Source organism: Eptatretus burgeri, chromosome 12 (genome assembly GCF_056783735.1).
Source record: "Eptatretus burgeri isolate ZD-2024b chromosome 12, Ebu_testis_v1, whole genome shotgun sequence".
NCBI lineage: Eukaryota > Metazoa > Chordata > Myxini > Myxiniformes > Myxinidae > Eptatretus > Eptatretus burgeri.
The window spans coordinates 33,515,623-33,532,096 of NC_140972.1; the positions used below are offsets into that span (position 1 = coordinate 33,515,623).

Genomic DNA, 16,474 nt, shown 5'->3' on the forward strand with positions numbered 1-16,474 from the left:
CTCCAATCAAATGGAATAAAGCCTAAACTCTGAAGGTTCATCTCTCGCTCTCATTTCACATGTTATCCTTATACAAGCAAGCCGATATGCAAATACGAAGTGATTTAATTTCAGATTTCATAGATATCTAAAAAAACACAAGGTTCCACCGCAGACCACAATCAGAAAAAAAAAAAAACTAATTCCATTCCATTTGCGGATCATTTCGTTTGGATAACGTGATAAAGGCCTAAGTTGATCTGGGGTGCACTATTTGTTTTGGGGGGGGTTTTTTTAAACACGAAGATTACTTTTCCTTTGTATGATTTACGAGCTTTCATATGACAACTAAATAGTTACTGCTTTTACCATTTCCATTTAGATTGAAGTCACCACACCTACAACCTTTTAATTTGAACTGCCGACCAACAAGACTCCGAACGGACGCTCTCAAAACATGATACCAATGAGTCTGATAACAAGTAGAAAAGTACCAAAAACCACAACTTTTGATCACACGAATTAAATTTCATGTTCAACTACAATGACACTCGGTAGAGCACATAGCTCCACCAGGCTGAACAGTTTACGTTTTGTAGTTTGAGATATCGTGCGATATATTGTTTTTGCCCTATCACTCAATGGTGAAAAAATCAATGAAAAAGATTCAAGGATCTAAATTCGCATCTTCACCAAAATCGAACCAATTCTTCCTTGTGATATACCCAACCTGCCCACCAGGTTTCGTGTCTGAATCCGTCCACAACCTTTTGAGATATCCTGTTCACAAACAGACAAACAGACAGCGGTGACAACATAACCTCCATCCACCTTTGGTGGCGGGGGTAATTATAGAATCCGGATCCAGATCTTCACTAAAATCAAATCAATTTGTCCTCGTCACACACCCAAACTGTCCACAAAATTTCGTCCGAATCCGTCCACAATCTTTTGAGATGTCCTGCTCAAAGATAAAGAGAAAAACAAGAGACAGACGCGGGTGAAAACATAACCTCCGGTTGCGGAGGTAAAAATGAGAAAGGGGATAGGAGGAAAGGGTTGTCTCATAACAACTCAAACCAGACTTTGTCAAAAATGGCCCCCCCCAAAAAAAAAAAATCCCAAGTCTGCATTTAAATATAACAACCTTAAAAGGTTAAGTTCCTTTAATATACAGCGGTAAACATCCTCTTCAAGGCAATTTTTGTTGGGAGGCATCGGTACAGAAATGTATGTTTCTTTACAATGGAAGATCTTTCCCTCATAATTCAACATCTCCACTCATTATCCTTCACCGAGGGAATGCGTTTGGCTCGATGAAGGGCAAATTGAGTGTGCACGGCGTGAGACCGCAGATGACCATGTGTGGTCTGCAGTGTTTTTCCAACTCTTAATACTTCCAGACATCATTGTGGGTGTGGTCCTGTTCAGTGCAATTGCTCCTGTGGAAGGAACATCGCAGATCAGAGTAACCCTGGATTCAGACCACATGTATAAATGACTACTTACAACTACGCTCCCTCGCAAAGCGAAGCCTTGCATTGTGAGCGGTTGAGAGGAAGCGTGAGAGCAGTCCTTGTTAACCCACCACCAGGGTGCTTTCAAGAGCCCTACATTTGGGAGTAGGAGGAAGAAGGGGGGTCGTGGAGGGGTGGGCAGAGACATATTATATTGTAGAAAGACGAGAGCCATCTGCCCATCTAATCGGTGCAATTTTCTTTATTTCGCATTCTCAAAAAAAGAAAAAAAAAAGAAATAAAATAGGAACGATTATTTTTGTGGCCAGGACTGGATGCTTCATCCAGTTTCATCTGAACTGTACAAACGGTGCAAACAAACCACGGACAAACTCGGGGTTAAGCAATGAGAAGGTTAAAAAAATAATAATGCTAATTAAAAACTACGTACCTGAAAGGTGGCAGCAATGACATAAACAAATTTACAAAGTTCACTCCAAATCAAAGGAGGGAATCCAAAGTTTATTAACCATACAAATCTGTAAATGTGTAAGAAAGTTCAAAAGAAAAAAAAAAATAAAACGAAGAAAAAGATTACCATTTTTTTTTATGTTGGAAACCTCTTTATGACGTGTTTTCCTTAAAAATAAGAAACTGTACAGGTGAAGTCCATAGTCGTGGAAGCACTAAAGATGAGCATACACTGACAAACGTGCTGTACAAAACATGTCTCTTGATATTATTTACAACTCTACTTCTTTGTGTTCTACAAGATGGCCTGCATACACTGGCATACTTTACCAAGACCTATCCACCCCTTGAACTGTCATGCAACTCAGCTACACCTTGCTTACCTTTCTCGATTGCCAATGGGTGGTTACGGAGTTCACCTGTTTGGCAAAGGCACAAACGTGTCATGCTGAAGTCGGAGCATACCCGATTTCACTATGAAACACGATTGTTATGGGATGGCACAGACTGGCCTACTCCGTTCCCACAGGACACCAAAACACAATTTCAAAACAGATTAATTAGAACTTGGACTGTGGTGTATCCGTGCATGTCCACCTTATATCAGCAAGATATTTGGATAACGCAAGTAAAAAACAAGTGGGTATGTACATGGAAGATACATCAAGGTGTGTGTGTGTGTGTGTGTGTGTGTGTGTGTGTGTGTGTGTGTGTGTGTGTGTGTGTGTGTGTGTGTGTGTGTGTGTGTGTCCATTGGATGGATGTTAACCGTGCGTCTCTTCTGCTGGCATCAGTACGGCAACACAAACAAATTCCTTTCACTTTCAGTCAAACGTTAGGCCTAACCAGCCAGTTCGTAAAAAGACTTAGGCCAAAAACTTTCCTTGGCCGACCCCGCAAGGTGGGAATAATCGAGGGCATTAAAAAAGTAGTCGCAATAGATACAGTATACCCAAATTACTGTGCAAAAGTCCTCGGCCACCTTGAAAATAAACATTTTTATTCTCACGTTGGCGTGCTTCCCGTGTGCACTAAGTGAAAAGAGGAGGTTAAGCAATTCGTTCACTGTCTGTCTACAAGCGTCAGTCAATGATCGAGGAACAACCCGATTTCAAATGAATGTTATATTTTGAACACGACAACATGAATCTGAACACAATCCTGTGGTTTAGCAGTACTTTGTCGCTGGATTTAGCAAATTGTGCAGAATGTCGTCCTGATCGCGCATGAGGACAGAGGAGTAAGGTGTTTTTTTTTAGTCAGCCTGCCTGGCAGTGAAACCAAATTGAAAATAATTCCAAACAGGAAACCTACTGTTTTAAGGACGTCATAAAGGACACAAACAACAGACATGAAGAACTAATGTGACGTGTTAGATAATGTGGTGTAAAAGACGTCATCCAATGGTTTACGGTGGTAAAAGTAAAAGATGCCATCCAACGGTTTACCACCGCTGGATGGTATATGCCTGGTGTTGGCTTAGCAGTTAGTGTGGTTGACTTGGGATCCAAGGGTCCTGAGTTCAAGCCTCGTTGGGTGCTGAATTAATACCAGGTGGGGTTGACTCAGCCTGTCATCTTTCCAAGGTTGGCAAAAAAAGCTAGTGTACTGGTAATAGGGACACCGCATCAGCGGCATAGCTGCGTCCATAACCAATGATGCAACCAGCAGCCATAAGGCTGCACTTGAAAGACAGAGACTGTTGGACGATAAACTTCTGAAAAAAAAAGTTGTATTTTTTATACAGCCTTTAAAATCATGATTATATTTCACTGGAATTATCTACTTCATCACTGGAGAACACAATTCGCCTTCTTGCCATTTCCAAAAACCTCGTTTATACTCGCAGTACTTTGACAAAATATTATGCCATCTCGATGAATCTAATTTTCCGCTCGGCGTTGGGGAATATCGAGATCGAGACAAAAAAACGCGACTGATAGGAATATACATTGTCCTCGGAAATGCAACGCAAGAGTTTAAGCCCTTCACACGTCCTTTTTATCAATACTCCGCAGGGTAAAGGTGTTCTATGAACTCTACAGTTTGATAGATAAAAGGTGTTATCATGATCAGGCTTTATTAACAAAACAAAAATGATTTTAAAACATTTTTTTTTTACACTCCCCTGAAAGAAACTGTCTGGGATTATTTAGACAGGAAGAAAAACGAAAAACAACCAAAATCAAAAGGTGGAGTGTGGGAAACATTGCAGAATGCATGGAGCAACCTCCTGACTCCGAGAAATAGCAGGAAAGCATTCCAAAAAGGATATCTCCTGTTTTTTTTTTTTACATTAAAAAGGCGGTCACACCAAACAACTGGAATTTAATCATTTAATACAAAAAAAAATTTTGTTTATTTATTAAAACACCTTTTATTTATCAAAATATGCCAATGAAAATGTTTACTTTCAAGGTGACCCAAGATATTTGCACAATAATATACATCATTCATGAACATTGATTCTGACAGAGCGCCATAAATCTTGTGTTTCACATCACAAATACAATCAACAATCTGGGAATTCTGAAGTACTTTTCTCATGAACATCAGTCCAACATGTTCAATATTTAGCATTAACAGACACTTTTTCAGGAGAGTTCAATGATGGCGAATAACCCACAGAGCAAAAGGCATTAGAGTTTCTCGGCCTTCGCGCTGTGGACGAGGCCGTACATATAAGAGTAAAAGAAAAGCAAGTTGTCATAGCACCCTGTGGGTGGCCTGCCCAGCACCAGCTGGTCGTACTCCTCGAGAAAGTAATAGAGGGCTTCGATGGTGGCGAGGTATGTGCTCGGTTTGCCCTTTTGCCGTCGCCAGAAATGGGTCTCGTGCTTTCGTAGTTCCACGCATTGTAAACCTGCAGCACAAAGTCACCAAAACGCACAGTTATTTGTTCCATATGACGACGTTCCGAACACAGGTCATCTGTGCAGTCGGACATGAAACTCCATCATGACAATTTAGGTCAGGGTTTTCTCGTCTTCCTTGTCTAAACGAGCAATTAATCGATCCCAGATGTTTGCCAAGACCCGACCACTTGAAACAACGGTGGTTGTAAGCCTTTTGAAGATTGATAATCCAAAAATGGTGATCAAATTTTACCAAACATATTACCAGAAAATCACCACTGATGGCACAGGGTGCTGGAATGCCAACATCTCACATCACTCCAATTCGGCCACACAAAATCCATTTTTGACTTTACGAACAGAAAAAAGGGACCGGTGATCCTTTAAGGATATTTGTTATCAATTTTGCGTAAACACCAAGAGCATCATTTCATCGTGGTCATTACTAACAGTTTTGTTTGTGAGAAACGTGTTTCTCGTTTTATTTTTCCACGCAGGCAAAGTGACTTTCCACCGGATTTGTTGGTAGTTTTTGGAGCACGACAGATCGATGAATTGCATCTCAGCGGTAATAGATGTCACCAATGTGTCAGACATCCAAAACCACAGACGAGTAATCTTAGTAAAATTGTGTTTCTTGTCCTACTGCAGAGATGACCCGGAACCAAAGCAATATTTCGTTAAAATTTTTGTATTAAGTTCATTAAAAAAAATTGCCAACAGATCTGAATGCTGTTTGTCCAACCTGAAAACCAGCCTCCGGAGCACTTAGCTTCTATTTAACCTGATGCAAAGCACATTGAACGAGAACAGCACTCGGTAGAGCACATACATCCACCAGGCTGAACAGTTTACGTTTTGTATTGTGCTGATAGGCCAGATTTACATCTGGACCTTACCCAAAATATATTCGGCTCGTTCTTGTCACCGATCCAACTCATCCACCAAGACTTATCATAATATTTCCAAAACTTTAAGAGATTACGCGGCATATATCGTGTTTGGCCCCATCTTTCATGAAGAACCACATACATTAAAAAAATTTTTTTATCGTATGCAGATTCGGCTTCTTCACCAAAATCGATTTCATTTGTCCTTTTCACACACCCAACCTGTCCACCAAATTTCGTCTGAATCAGTCAATAACTTTTTGAGATATCCTGCGCGCAGAAAACCAGAGAAGGGTGAGAACATAACCTCCGCCCACCGTCGGTGGCGGAGGTAATAAACCCTCAATGACGCAGCAATTGATCAACAAGGTCAATGTAGTCCTACTCATGATCCAACGAAGGGCTAACACTTGAAACATCACCATGCTTTCCATGGAAGTGAGCACACTTTTGTCACTTTACAGTTGCTATAACCTATAGTTCATGTTTCTTAGGCAGGGTGTCTCTCGTAAAGTAAAGCATCCTCACAAAGTGTATATTAAGCTAGGAATCATATTTGTGAGTACTGGCTTGAAGATGTTCAAGATCCTCCAGTGCCTTTTGAAAAATAATAGGTGCATAATTATGTGCTGGTGCCCTGATGAAATGTCTGCCTTGTGGTCTGGAGTCCCAGGTCATCGCAGTCTCAGTGCCATAAGGATGCAGCGAATAATGCTGAGAGAGCAGTTTTGAGAGTGCAGGTGCAGGAGCACTCAATTCTGATCGCAACATGGTCGAGTGCCCTCCTCGGGGAGAGGTGTGCAGTCATCAATTGGTGAACGCATAATCACATATTCCAAGAAAGGTGCGACTACACGTAACTTTTGACGTGAAAACTCATGAATCCATCACCAACCAGTGGACCAAGATATTAGGCTATTGCCGAAACGGCCAAAATTACACGGTGCCCTTGCATCAAACATTTCTTGGCATTTTCTAGAATGGTGCTTGCTAAATAACAATGCAAATTAAATCCTGCAGGAGGAATGTTATCTTGCTGTATATCAACAAGCACACCATGGCATGGTATAATGTAGATCTTCAAGACAGCTGTTTTATACCATCTCAGATCAATGACCCAATGGCAATAATACAAGAACTTGGCTGCAAAGAAGATTGCTCAGGCTCAGGTGAACTTCTATGAGAACTCACTGGGTGATCCAAGAACATCTGATCCTTTGAGGTGGCATCATGGTATCCAGATGCTTGCCCACAGGCTGCGGATACCTTCTCCTATCATTGTGCCAACAATTCCTGAAGGTACGAATGAACAAATAGCTAATGCAATCAATCACGAATTTTCTTCGACATCACAAAGCCGTCCACCCCTACTTGTTTACGAACTTCCGTCATATTTACCTGCTGAAAAAACACCACCTCAATTTGAAGTGCGAGAGATGTACCGCGAATTGAGCAAGACCAATGCAAGGACAACCATTAGCCCTGATGACGTTCCAAACAGACTTCTCAAGGATTTTGCATGTGAACTCAGTATTCCCATCACCGATATATTCAATTCATCGTTGAGAGAGGGTAAACTTCGACAAATCTGGAAAGACGCTGATGTGGTTCCTGTACCGAAGGAAAAGCCGGCTGGTCTCAAAAAGTTGAGACCAGTAGCTCTAACTTCCCTGTGCACGAAGGTTTGCAAGGGATACGTTTCCAGATGGATACAGGAAGACATGATACCCAATACTGATGGACATCAGTATGGGAATCTTAAAGAGTCTTCAACCACACACTGTTTTGTAGAAATGCTGCATAAATTCTATAAAGGCTCTTTTAAAACTGATACCATTGGGAATCTCGTTGCTACAGACTTCTCCAAAGCTTTTGACTCCATCGATCATACAATTGTTGTCACAAAACTCATCAAGTTAGGAGTCAGAAGAGAAATTATCAGGAGACAGACGGTGAAATACCAAGGCGAGTCTCTCTCCAACTGGAAATCATTGAGCTGTGGAGTACCAAGAGGGGAAAAAAAAGATTGGTCCTCTGGCATTCCTTGCCATGATCAATGATGCATTGGATTCATCAGAATTGCAGAAATGGAAGTACTGTATGTCGACGATCTGAGTATCATTGTGCCAACAATTCCTATATTTGAGAGGTGAGATCATCTGGAGCCCCCTTTACAATACAAAACGCCATTATCGAACTCAGCGAATGGGCCGATGAGAACCACCTTCACCTGAATACAGCTAAATGCAAAGAGCTGCAAATGTGCTTCACATGCCCTCAACCCCAGAACTAATACCCTCGATGTTGTTGAGGAAACCAAAACACTAGGGAGTATAGATAGCTCCAAGATGACCTAAAATGGGACAAGCAAGTAAAGGAAATGATGACCAAGAGCAAGAAGAGAGTGCAGTTGCTGAGTGGACTGAAAAATTTCAATATCCCACCACACAATCTTGTCAACATCTGCAAGTCATACGTCCGGCCATGACTCGAATATGCTGCACCGGTATGGCATCCTGAACGAACAAAAGGGCAAACTAAAGACCTCGAGAAGGTCCAAAAGAGAGCAATGCGGACTGTCCTCGGTAACCAGTACGACTCATGTCCAGATGCCCTCATAGTGAGTGGGATTGAACCACTTGAGAACAGAAGAATAAACCTACGTTCTAAGTTTGCATCCTCTTGCGTGCGATCTCAGAGGTATCGGAACTGGTTCCTGAAAAACGGTGCCGCTTATGCAACGCGGCTTCGTAGTACTCGCAAGTACAAAATCGACCAGTGGCAAACAGCAAGCTATGAAAACAGCACGGTTCCGTTCCTTGTAAAGTGTCTCAATGAAGAAGGGGGTATAGGATCGATTAGGTGAAATAGGTTTAATGTTCGGTGGCCCAGTGGAATTATTTGTTCAGATACTTTTCACCCAGATGACTCTTTTGTGTACTATTCATCCATGAATTTTAGCTTGCTTTCTTCTTGTATATTGGATTAATTTTGTTTAAATTATCAATCGTAAAACTTACCTCAATTCGGCCTTTGGCCATGATGGAAGTTGAATTGAAATAAACAGAAACAGAAACAGAAACAAAATCATCCCCAATTCAAAACCATGATCTTTTATACCCTCACTAAACCCCACATTCCACACTTACAATTTTTCCTTCCTGTAAGTTTCCTTCCATATCTATGTTCTCCTTTCCTGCCCCCCCCATCCCTCCCCACACTCATTGTTTGTCCAAGTCTCCCCTATCTTAGCCTTCTACTCTGTTGTTGGTTGGTCTCTGTCTGTCTCTCTGTCTCTCTGTCTCCTTTTGTCCTGGTACATCCTGATCCGTCCAGTGTGCTAGTTCTTCCACAAGCCTCGACTATGTATACAAAAAACAACCCCAAGCAAAACTGGTGAAACAATTGTTTGATTAAATATATATATTAAAAAAAATTTTATTCAAGGCAAGGTATTCAAAGATCTTCAGATAGTCTTTCGACTTGTTGCTGCTTTTCTTACCTTGTAGTCTTTCGTCCAGAATTATCTTATTTGTTTGGTTCCAGGTGCAGTCGATGAAAACGGCTCTTTCAAATGGAGTGACCACATCTTCGGCGTCCTGCACGACAGCTGACTGCAGGCCTTTTCCAAGTGTGATCACTGCTCCGTTCTCCCCACCATTCTCAATTTCTCCAGGCATCGGTTTTGACCCGTGTAAGCACTTCAATCTCTTCGCAGCATGTTCTTCCGTTGAGTGTTCGCTGCTCCCTATTGGAGGCAAGCCAAGCCGTGCCCTTCGCTGGTTCTCCATCAGCTTCTCCAGAGTCAATGAACCTGGTTGAGGAAACACCAGTAACACCTGTAAATAAGGTAGAACAGGTGAGAATAAACCCCTCCTCCCCACCACCAAATGCTTGAAAACTTTCAACATATTTGGCCATGTCATGCAGCCATTATATCATGGCACCTTGTTGGGCTTGTAGAAATCTGGTATAGAGGGATACGTGTAGATTGTCACGTCGTCTGGTGCAAGGATCTTAGCGTGCACGGCTGTGCTTTTCCCATCGGTCTCATTAGGATGCTTGATAATGTCTACCTTCAGTGGGAGCTGCCAGAGAAAGAAGGGAAGGTCATGAGTGACCGAAATGGGAAACAAATAGCAGGCAGGTGGACATGGTTCAAGTTCAGAGTTAATAATTATTAAAGCAATCTTTAAATATGATTTTATTTCAACGGCACTTGTCTGCTTTAATATCTTTTACCCATCTTACCAATAACAAAATCAATCAGTTTGCTGTAACCTTATCGTTGATATCACCAATTTTGTCAACTTACAGTTGATATTACCTGGTGGGCTGGGAGTAGTGGTGTGCGCCTGTAATCTGGCTACTCAGAGGCTTGGGTTGGGGGATTACTTGAGGATGGGAGCTCTGCACTGTGCAGAGCAGCCTGTCCAGTACGGTGGCACCCAACCCAGGTTGTCAGGTCAGGCCAGACCAGATCTGTGACTTGTTATAGTTACCATGTAAAACCTATACTAACCTGTTCAGGGTTGAGTGTGTGCAACTAAACCGGCTCCTCCAACCAGGTTCTCCTGCTGATGAGAGTGTATGGATATGGACACCCAGCAGGACTAAAAACAAAACTTGTCAAAGGGCGGAGGAGCTCCTTGTGAGCCAATGGCCATCCGTATCTGGTACCAACTGTGTCTACAACCATCCTCCTGCAGTTGGTTATGCAGTTAGTTTCCTTCTCTCAGAGGTTGGTTGCAGCATTTGTACTATGATCACCACAAAACACTTCACTCTGCAAAACACAATGTCATGTGTGTCAAGGTGGTGCTAAGGTGTCGTCTACTAGATGGCAGTCTCCTTGGGTTAACCTGAGGTGGTCCTTTAGGATGGGTGCCTGGAATGTCCTATCACTAAGAGATGGGGATGGAGCAGGCACCTGCCTGGGGGCTGACCAGACAGAGACCCCTGGAGTCCCAGTGGAAAGTGGATGCAGCAACACGCTGTGAAAGTGCATGCTCCCAACGTATGTATATGTATGTACAGTATGTATATATATATATATATATATATATATATATATATATATATATATATGTATGTGCAGTATGTATATGTATGTATGTATGTATGTATATGTAAGTACAGTATGTATATGTATGTATGCTATCCTGGCATGTTTCCCTCATTTAAACTAGTGCGTGCCCGTAGGTGCGGGCCCGTAGGTGCGTGCCAGTATGTGCAGCTTCGTTCCTTCGCTCTCGTAAACGACGACTGGATTGGGGCATTTTTTCAATTAGATCGGACCAACCGTATCATAAATGGCCATAACTTGGGAAACATACTCAGGTCCCCAGCGTCAATTGTGACGTCATATCAAACGAAGAAGAAGAAGAATTGTGACGCCCCCTCTCTCTCACCCCTCCTCTCTCGCCCCTCTCTCTCTCTCGTCCCCTCCTCTCTCCCCCTCTCTTGAATTGTGACGCCACTCTCTCTCTCACCCCCTCCTCTCTCTCCCCCCTCTCTCTCCCCCTCTCTTGAATTGTGACGTCCTCTCTCTCTCGCCCTCCTCTCTCCCCCTCTCTCGCCCTCCTCTCTCCCCCTCTCTCGCCATCCTCTCTCCCCCTCTTTCCCCCGCTTCTCTCCCCCCTCCTCTCTCCCCCTCCTCTCTCCCCCTCCCCCTCCTCTCTGTGAATGTATTCAAAAATGTCTACCAAGCACAACAATTAATTCAAACCTTAGGAAAAAACAGCTTTCAAACCCTTGGGAAACAGCTATTTCCCTTGGGAAAATTCAAACCTTGGGATTAATTAATAATTTGAACAATTAATTCAAACCTTGGGAAAAAACAGCTTTCAAACCTTGGGAAACAGCTGAAACGGATGAAGAACAATATCAAACCTTGAAAAGGCACATACTCGGGTCCCCAGCGTCGATTGTGACATCATACCAAACGAAGAAGAAGAATTGTGACGTCAATCGTGCAAAAAAAAAACAAAAAATAAACAAACATTAATTGTGACGTCATTCGTGTTGTCATAGCACCGTGTCCTGTCATTGGTTGACAGACGTTATTGGTCATTATTGGTTGACAGACAATATATAGGTCGTTATTGGTTGACAGCCATTGGTCATTGTATCACATTATTCTTTTTATTACTGCCAATTATTGTGCTATTATTATTATTATTATTATTATTAATATGCTGTTATCATTATTCTGAGATATCTTTGGGAAAAAAAATGGCATGATAAGGTGGAACGACACTTCAGCTGCGATATATACACCTTTCCAACACTGAAAAAAGCAATAAAATGGCTGTAACTTGGGAACTGCTCATCCGATTAATATCAAACCTTGAAAAGGCACATGCGCGGGGCCCCGGCAATATTCCTGGCAAGTTTCAATCAGATCGGACTGGTGGTTGTCGAGAAACAGCGGTCGCAGACAAACACACACACACACACACACACACACACACACACACACACACACACACACACACACACACACACACACACACACACACACATTGCTGGAATTATAGATAGATAATATAATTTACAAGGTTTCAGGTTGTCCTGATTGGTGTTCACATCTGAACTCTTGCTCAAGATGCTGGGATCCCAGGTTCAAATGTTATGCAATTGTGTCGATTTGTCCATTATCTCCTATGGCTCGTGGAGAAGTCTGATTCTTTTTGGGGTTGCCCAAGGATGGACATGTACTTGGTTGTAGTTGGACATGTACTTGGGTTGCCCAAGGATCGACATGTGACACTTTACAAGGCCTTGTGAAATGATGAGGTTGTCCTCTATACTATTGTAGAAATGTTTGCCTTTCCTACAGTAGTATAGAACAAGGAAGCCACTTGAGAGTACAATACCACAAGACTGTTTACCAGGGCTGAAAAATTGGATAGGATCGTGGCAGATAAGATGGACCAAAAAAAACCTTTGTTTGAGAGAGAAAGCATGATTTTACTAAAGCAATCTTAGGTAAAGTCAAAATGACCAGTCTTTTATGGACACAGCAGACTGCAATTTCTGCCAAGTGGCTTGAGTAACATGGCAGACTCTGTGGTTCGTGGTAACTCTCTCTATATCCATTATCCAGCTCAAGAGATTTGGACGTTCAGAGTACAAGAGAGGTTGGAGGTGAGAGTTAATCACGACCTTGTTCCGGAAGAACGATGCATCATTTGCAGAGATCCAGGTTGAGAAGTCGACAGATTATGGTGACAGTCCTACACTCCCACAAGCCCACGTTCACAGCAGTGCCATGGCTGACTGCCGTAAGAGCAAATTCCCAGGCAACTGGTGTGTTGGAAGTCGAAATGTCCGCAGATGAAGTGACGAGCATGAGGATGGATGGTTAATTGTTTGTCCACAATAGTAAAACGAAGGTGTGCATATGGATCTGTACTCACGAGGTGAATGACACACCGAATGGCCACGAGTTGGTTGCGGAGAGGAATGTAAAGCCAGAGGCATTTCAGCGGGTTAGGAGGGATTTTGCACAGAGCAAGGTCGATGTGAGATGAAGTTCTTGATATAAACAGCAACACCACCACTCAAATGGGGTCAAGCCTGCCAAAGCAGAGGTGAGAACCGTCAGGGAGACACAGATGTATCAGGGACATCTGGTGAGAGGAATGTCTCTGTTAAATGCACAATGTCTGAAGCAGCAACAGGATCCTATATTGGAGAGATCCGTTATTAAAATGAAGTCCTGATCTAATATTGGAGTTTCATGCTGCTGGAGGAAATGAACGGGAGCCGAAGGTATGGGGAGCGTGGGTGAGGGTTCGGGGTGTACGGATGGGGGAAGACGCAAGGTAAGCATGGATCAAGAGGTAGTAGGGTTCTCCTGCGTTAAACTGGGTTTTTGTCACCGAATCGGCGACACAAATACGTACAGCTAAGGTGAAGAGATGGGGTGTTGAAATCCTGGAGAAGAGTACGCTCATGAACACGATGGAATGTGGATGTTGCGTTTTAGTTTTGGGGCCAATCAGGAAGGATGGAGATGAAGTAAGAGAGGTTTTGCACCTTCGTTATTCAATTTGCGAGCAGCCAGCACGAGCACCATGCACATTTGAGGATAGAAGAAGGAATGATGAATTGGGAGCAGGTGGAGAGAGAGAAGGTGATATTCTGTCGTTTTGTCAATAAGGATGGGAAGTAATATGAGAGAGGGAGGAGATGCTGGGATAAGGACGATGATGAGGAAACCCCAAGTGTGTGTGAGGAAGCACGTCGTCGCAAATCGAGAAAGACGGCTTGGGGTATGATTTATAGATTAATTAATTTTGTGGAAGTGAGATTAAGGTAAATAAAAGGTAGAGTTCCGAGAATTCCGACACAGTTCCGAGAACTGTGTAGGAAGGAGGGATAGGAAACGAGGAAAGAGGAGATTGATGAATTGGGTCCAGATCATGCTGCTGCTGCAATATGTGTGCGCGTCGTTTAGAGTTTAGACCAACATCCATCCTCCGGACACAAAACACACAAAGCAAAAGTACAGGGACACACAGGAACGGACATAGGCAACAAACGATAGGAGCACAACAACAATCAAGGGTTAACAACACCAGACGTCGGGATCAGGATGATTTTCCATGAACACAATTGGACGGTTTCCATGACTACGACGACAGACGTTTTGCCATAATTACGGGCAAAGAATCTCAACCGACGTCGAGTTTGAATCCCAACAAACATCAAAGTAATCATTATGGCTCCAATATTAATCCAGCTTCGACTTGTGGACCACGAAGGACAAAAGAAAAAAAGAAACACAGAAAGAAAGAATTTGGATTCCACATCATGGAACAAAACAAGAACAAAGGGTAAGATGTCTGACAGGATGCGCAAAGGGTATCATGCACACGCCTTTGAGACGTCACGTTGGAGTTCGATTCCCGAGCAGACTATAAACCATCAGATCGGTGTTGAATGGCGAGGTGCGCCATCAGATCGGTGTTGAATGGCGAGGTGCGCCATCAGATCGGTGTTGAATGGCGAGGTGCGCCATCAGATCGGTGTTGAATGGCGAGGTGCGCCATCAGATCGGTGTTGAATGGCGAGGTGCGCCATCAGATCGGTGTTGAATGGCGAGGTGCGCCATCAGATCGGTGTTGAATGGCGAGGTGCGCCATCAGATCGGTGTTGAATGGCGAGGTGTGCCATCAGATCGGTGTTGAATGGCGAGGTGCGCCATCAGATCGGTGTTGAATGGCGAGGTGCGCCATCAGATCGGTGTTGAATGGCGAGGTGCGCCATCAGATCGGTGTTGAATGGCGAGGTGCGCCATCAGATCGGTGTTGAATGGCGAGGTGCGCCATCAGATCGGTGTTGAATGGTGAGGTGCACCATCAGATCGGTGTTGAATGGCGAGGTGCGCCATCAGATCGGTGTTGAATGGCGAGGTGCGCCATCAGATCGGTGTTGAAGGGCGAGGTGCGCCATCAGATCGGTGTTGAATGGCGAGGTGCGCCATCAGATTGGTGTTGAAGGGCGAGGTGCGCCGTCCCTTGGACGGACGTTAAGCCCGGGCATTCCGTCCGCCGGCATGAGTCGGTGGACGTTAAAGATCCCACGGTGTCCTCTGCGAAGAGTTGGCGAGTTATCAGCGGTGCCACGAACAAATTACAATTCCCTTCCATAACCTACAGGGGGCACTGCATCAGTTGCACACCCTACTCCAAGGAATTATGCAAACCAGCAACCACGTTGGGGGGGGGGGTATACATTTATTACATATGCAATTTAAGTATCTCATTCACAACAACTACATCTTCAGCTACTAATTTCTCTGCCCGAGATCGGGGGGGGGAGGGTGTGTGTGTGTGTGTGTGTGTGTGTGTGTGTGTGTGTGTGTGTGTGTGTGTGTGTGTGGTCGTACGGACTGCACGTTCAAGTCCCACGTGATGGACGTTCGTGCATCGCTCGAGGACTCATTGATCACACGTCGTATTTATTATACTCGTGGAAAGGTCGCTCGATGAGCGCGAAACAAAGGTTCACGTCGGTGTGGGAAGGGGAGGGGACGACGTACGACCCGGTGCGGACAAACCTGCACTCGCGGAACGCGCTGCGGCTCCAGGTCGTGCACGAGCACGTGACACGAGTAGCAGTAGAACATGCGCGAGGCGCGGCAGCGCGGGCAGCGACTCCGACCGGCCGCGCGACGCTCCTCGAGCGCGTCCTGACAGGACAGCTTGAGTCCTGCGAACGGTCCCGCCATTTTACAAGCGGGAGACGAGGAGCACCGTGCTCACGTGGTGGCGCTTGCTCGTGAGGAGCTTTCCGTGAAGGGACCGCGAGGGTGTTTCACCACCGGTGTTAGGGGATCCTTTCCCTGTCCGGACAATGTCCCTCATTCGACTTGTTTTTCGGGTTCCTTCCTCAATGTTTATTTACAATCGTTCAGCCTTTGGGTAAATCACTTCCTGTGTGGGACTTCCGCTGATGTTCTGGTTGTTGTAGTTGTAGTTGTTGGTGGTGGTGGTGTGGCGTTCACACAAGGCAAGATGCTGACTGAAAGCTGACGTCACAGTCAAACCAGCAATTTAATATCAACATGGTACTCTGGTAGTTCATGAATATGAAGAAGCTGTTCCTCAAACGAACATGTTGAAGTGTGATCCCCATGTGAACTTTAGCCGATATTTAATCTGTCATCTAACTATTATGTACACCTGTAAGGGAATGAGAATTTGGGGTCATGCGGACTGGGGTTGATTATTGATTGGATAACCACGCCCAACAATGTAACCACACCCAAGAATGTAACCACGCCCAATAAAGTAACCACGCCCAATAAAGT

At 44.1% G+C, this 16,474-nt stretch overlaps 1 protein-coding gene and 1 pseudogene across 3 annotated transcripts; one reads left to right on the top strand and one right to left on the bottom strand.

The window, feature by feature from the left end:
* Positions 1-1,937: 1,937 nt before the first annotated feature.
* DTWD1 (DTW motif tRNA-uridine aminocarboxypropyltransferase 1) lies at positions 1,938-16,106 on the bottom strand. Of its 3 annotated transcripts, XM_085850070.1 has the most exons (5): positions 15,722-15,889; positions 11,505-15,253; positions 9,600-9,740; positions 9,155-9,491; positions 1,938-4,770 (listed from the first exon to the last, which is right to left on the bottom strand). In XM_085850070.1, exons 2-5 carry the CDS (start codon positions 11,589-11,591, stop codon positions 4,547-4,549), a joined length of 789 nt encoding a protein of 262 aa, XP_085706196.1. In that variant the 5' UTR covers positions 11,592-15,253; positions 15,722-15,889; the 3' UTR covers positions 1,938-4,546. The 3 variants fall into 3 exon arrangements, with proteins under 3 accessions (XP_085706196.1, XP_085706195.1, XP_085706197.1); XM_085850069.1 differs by lacking the exon at positions 11,505-15,253 and having other exon boundaries at positions 15,722-16,106; XM_085850071.1 differs by lacking the exon at positions 15,722-15,889 and having other exon boundaries at positions 11,545-14,821.
* LOC147015385 (signal recognition particle RNA) lies at positions 9,987-10,110 on the top strand (annotated as a pseudogene).
* Positions 16,107-16,474: the final 368 nt, after the last annotated feature.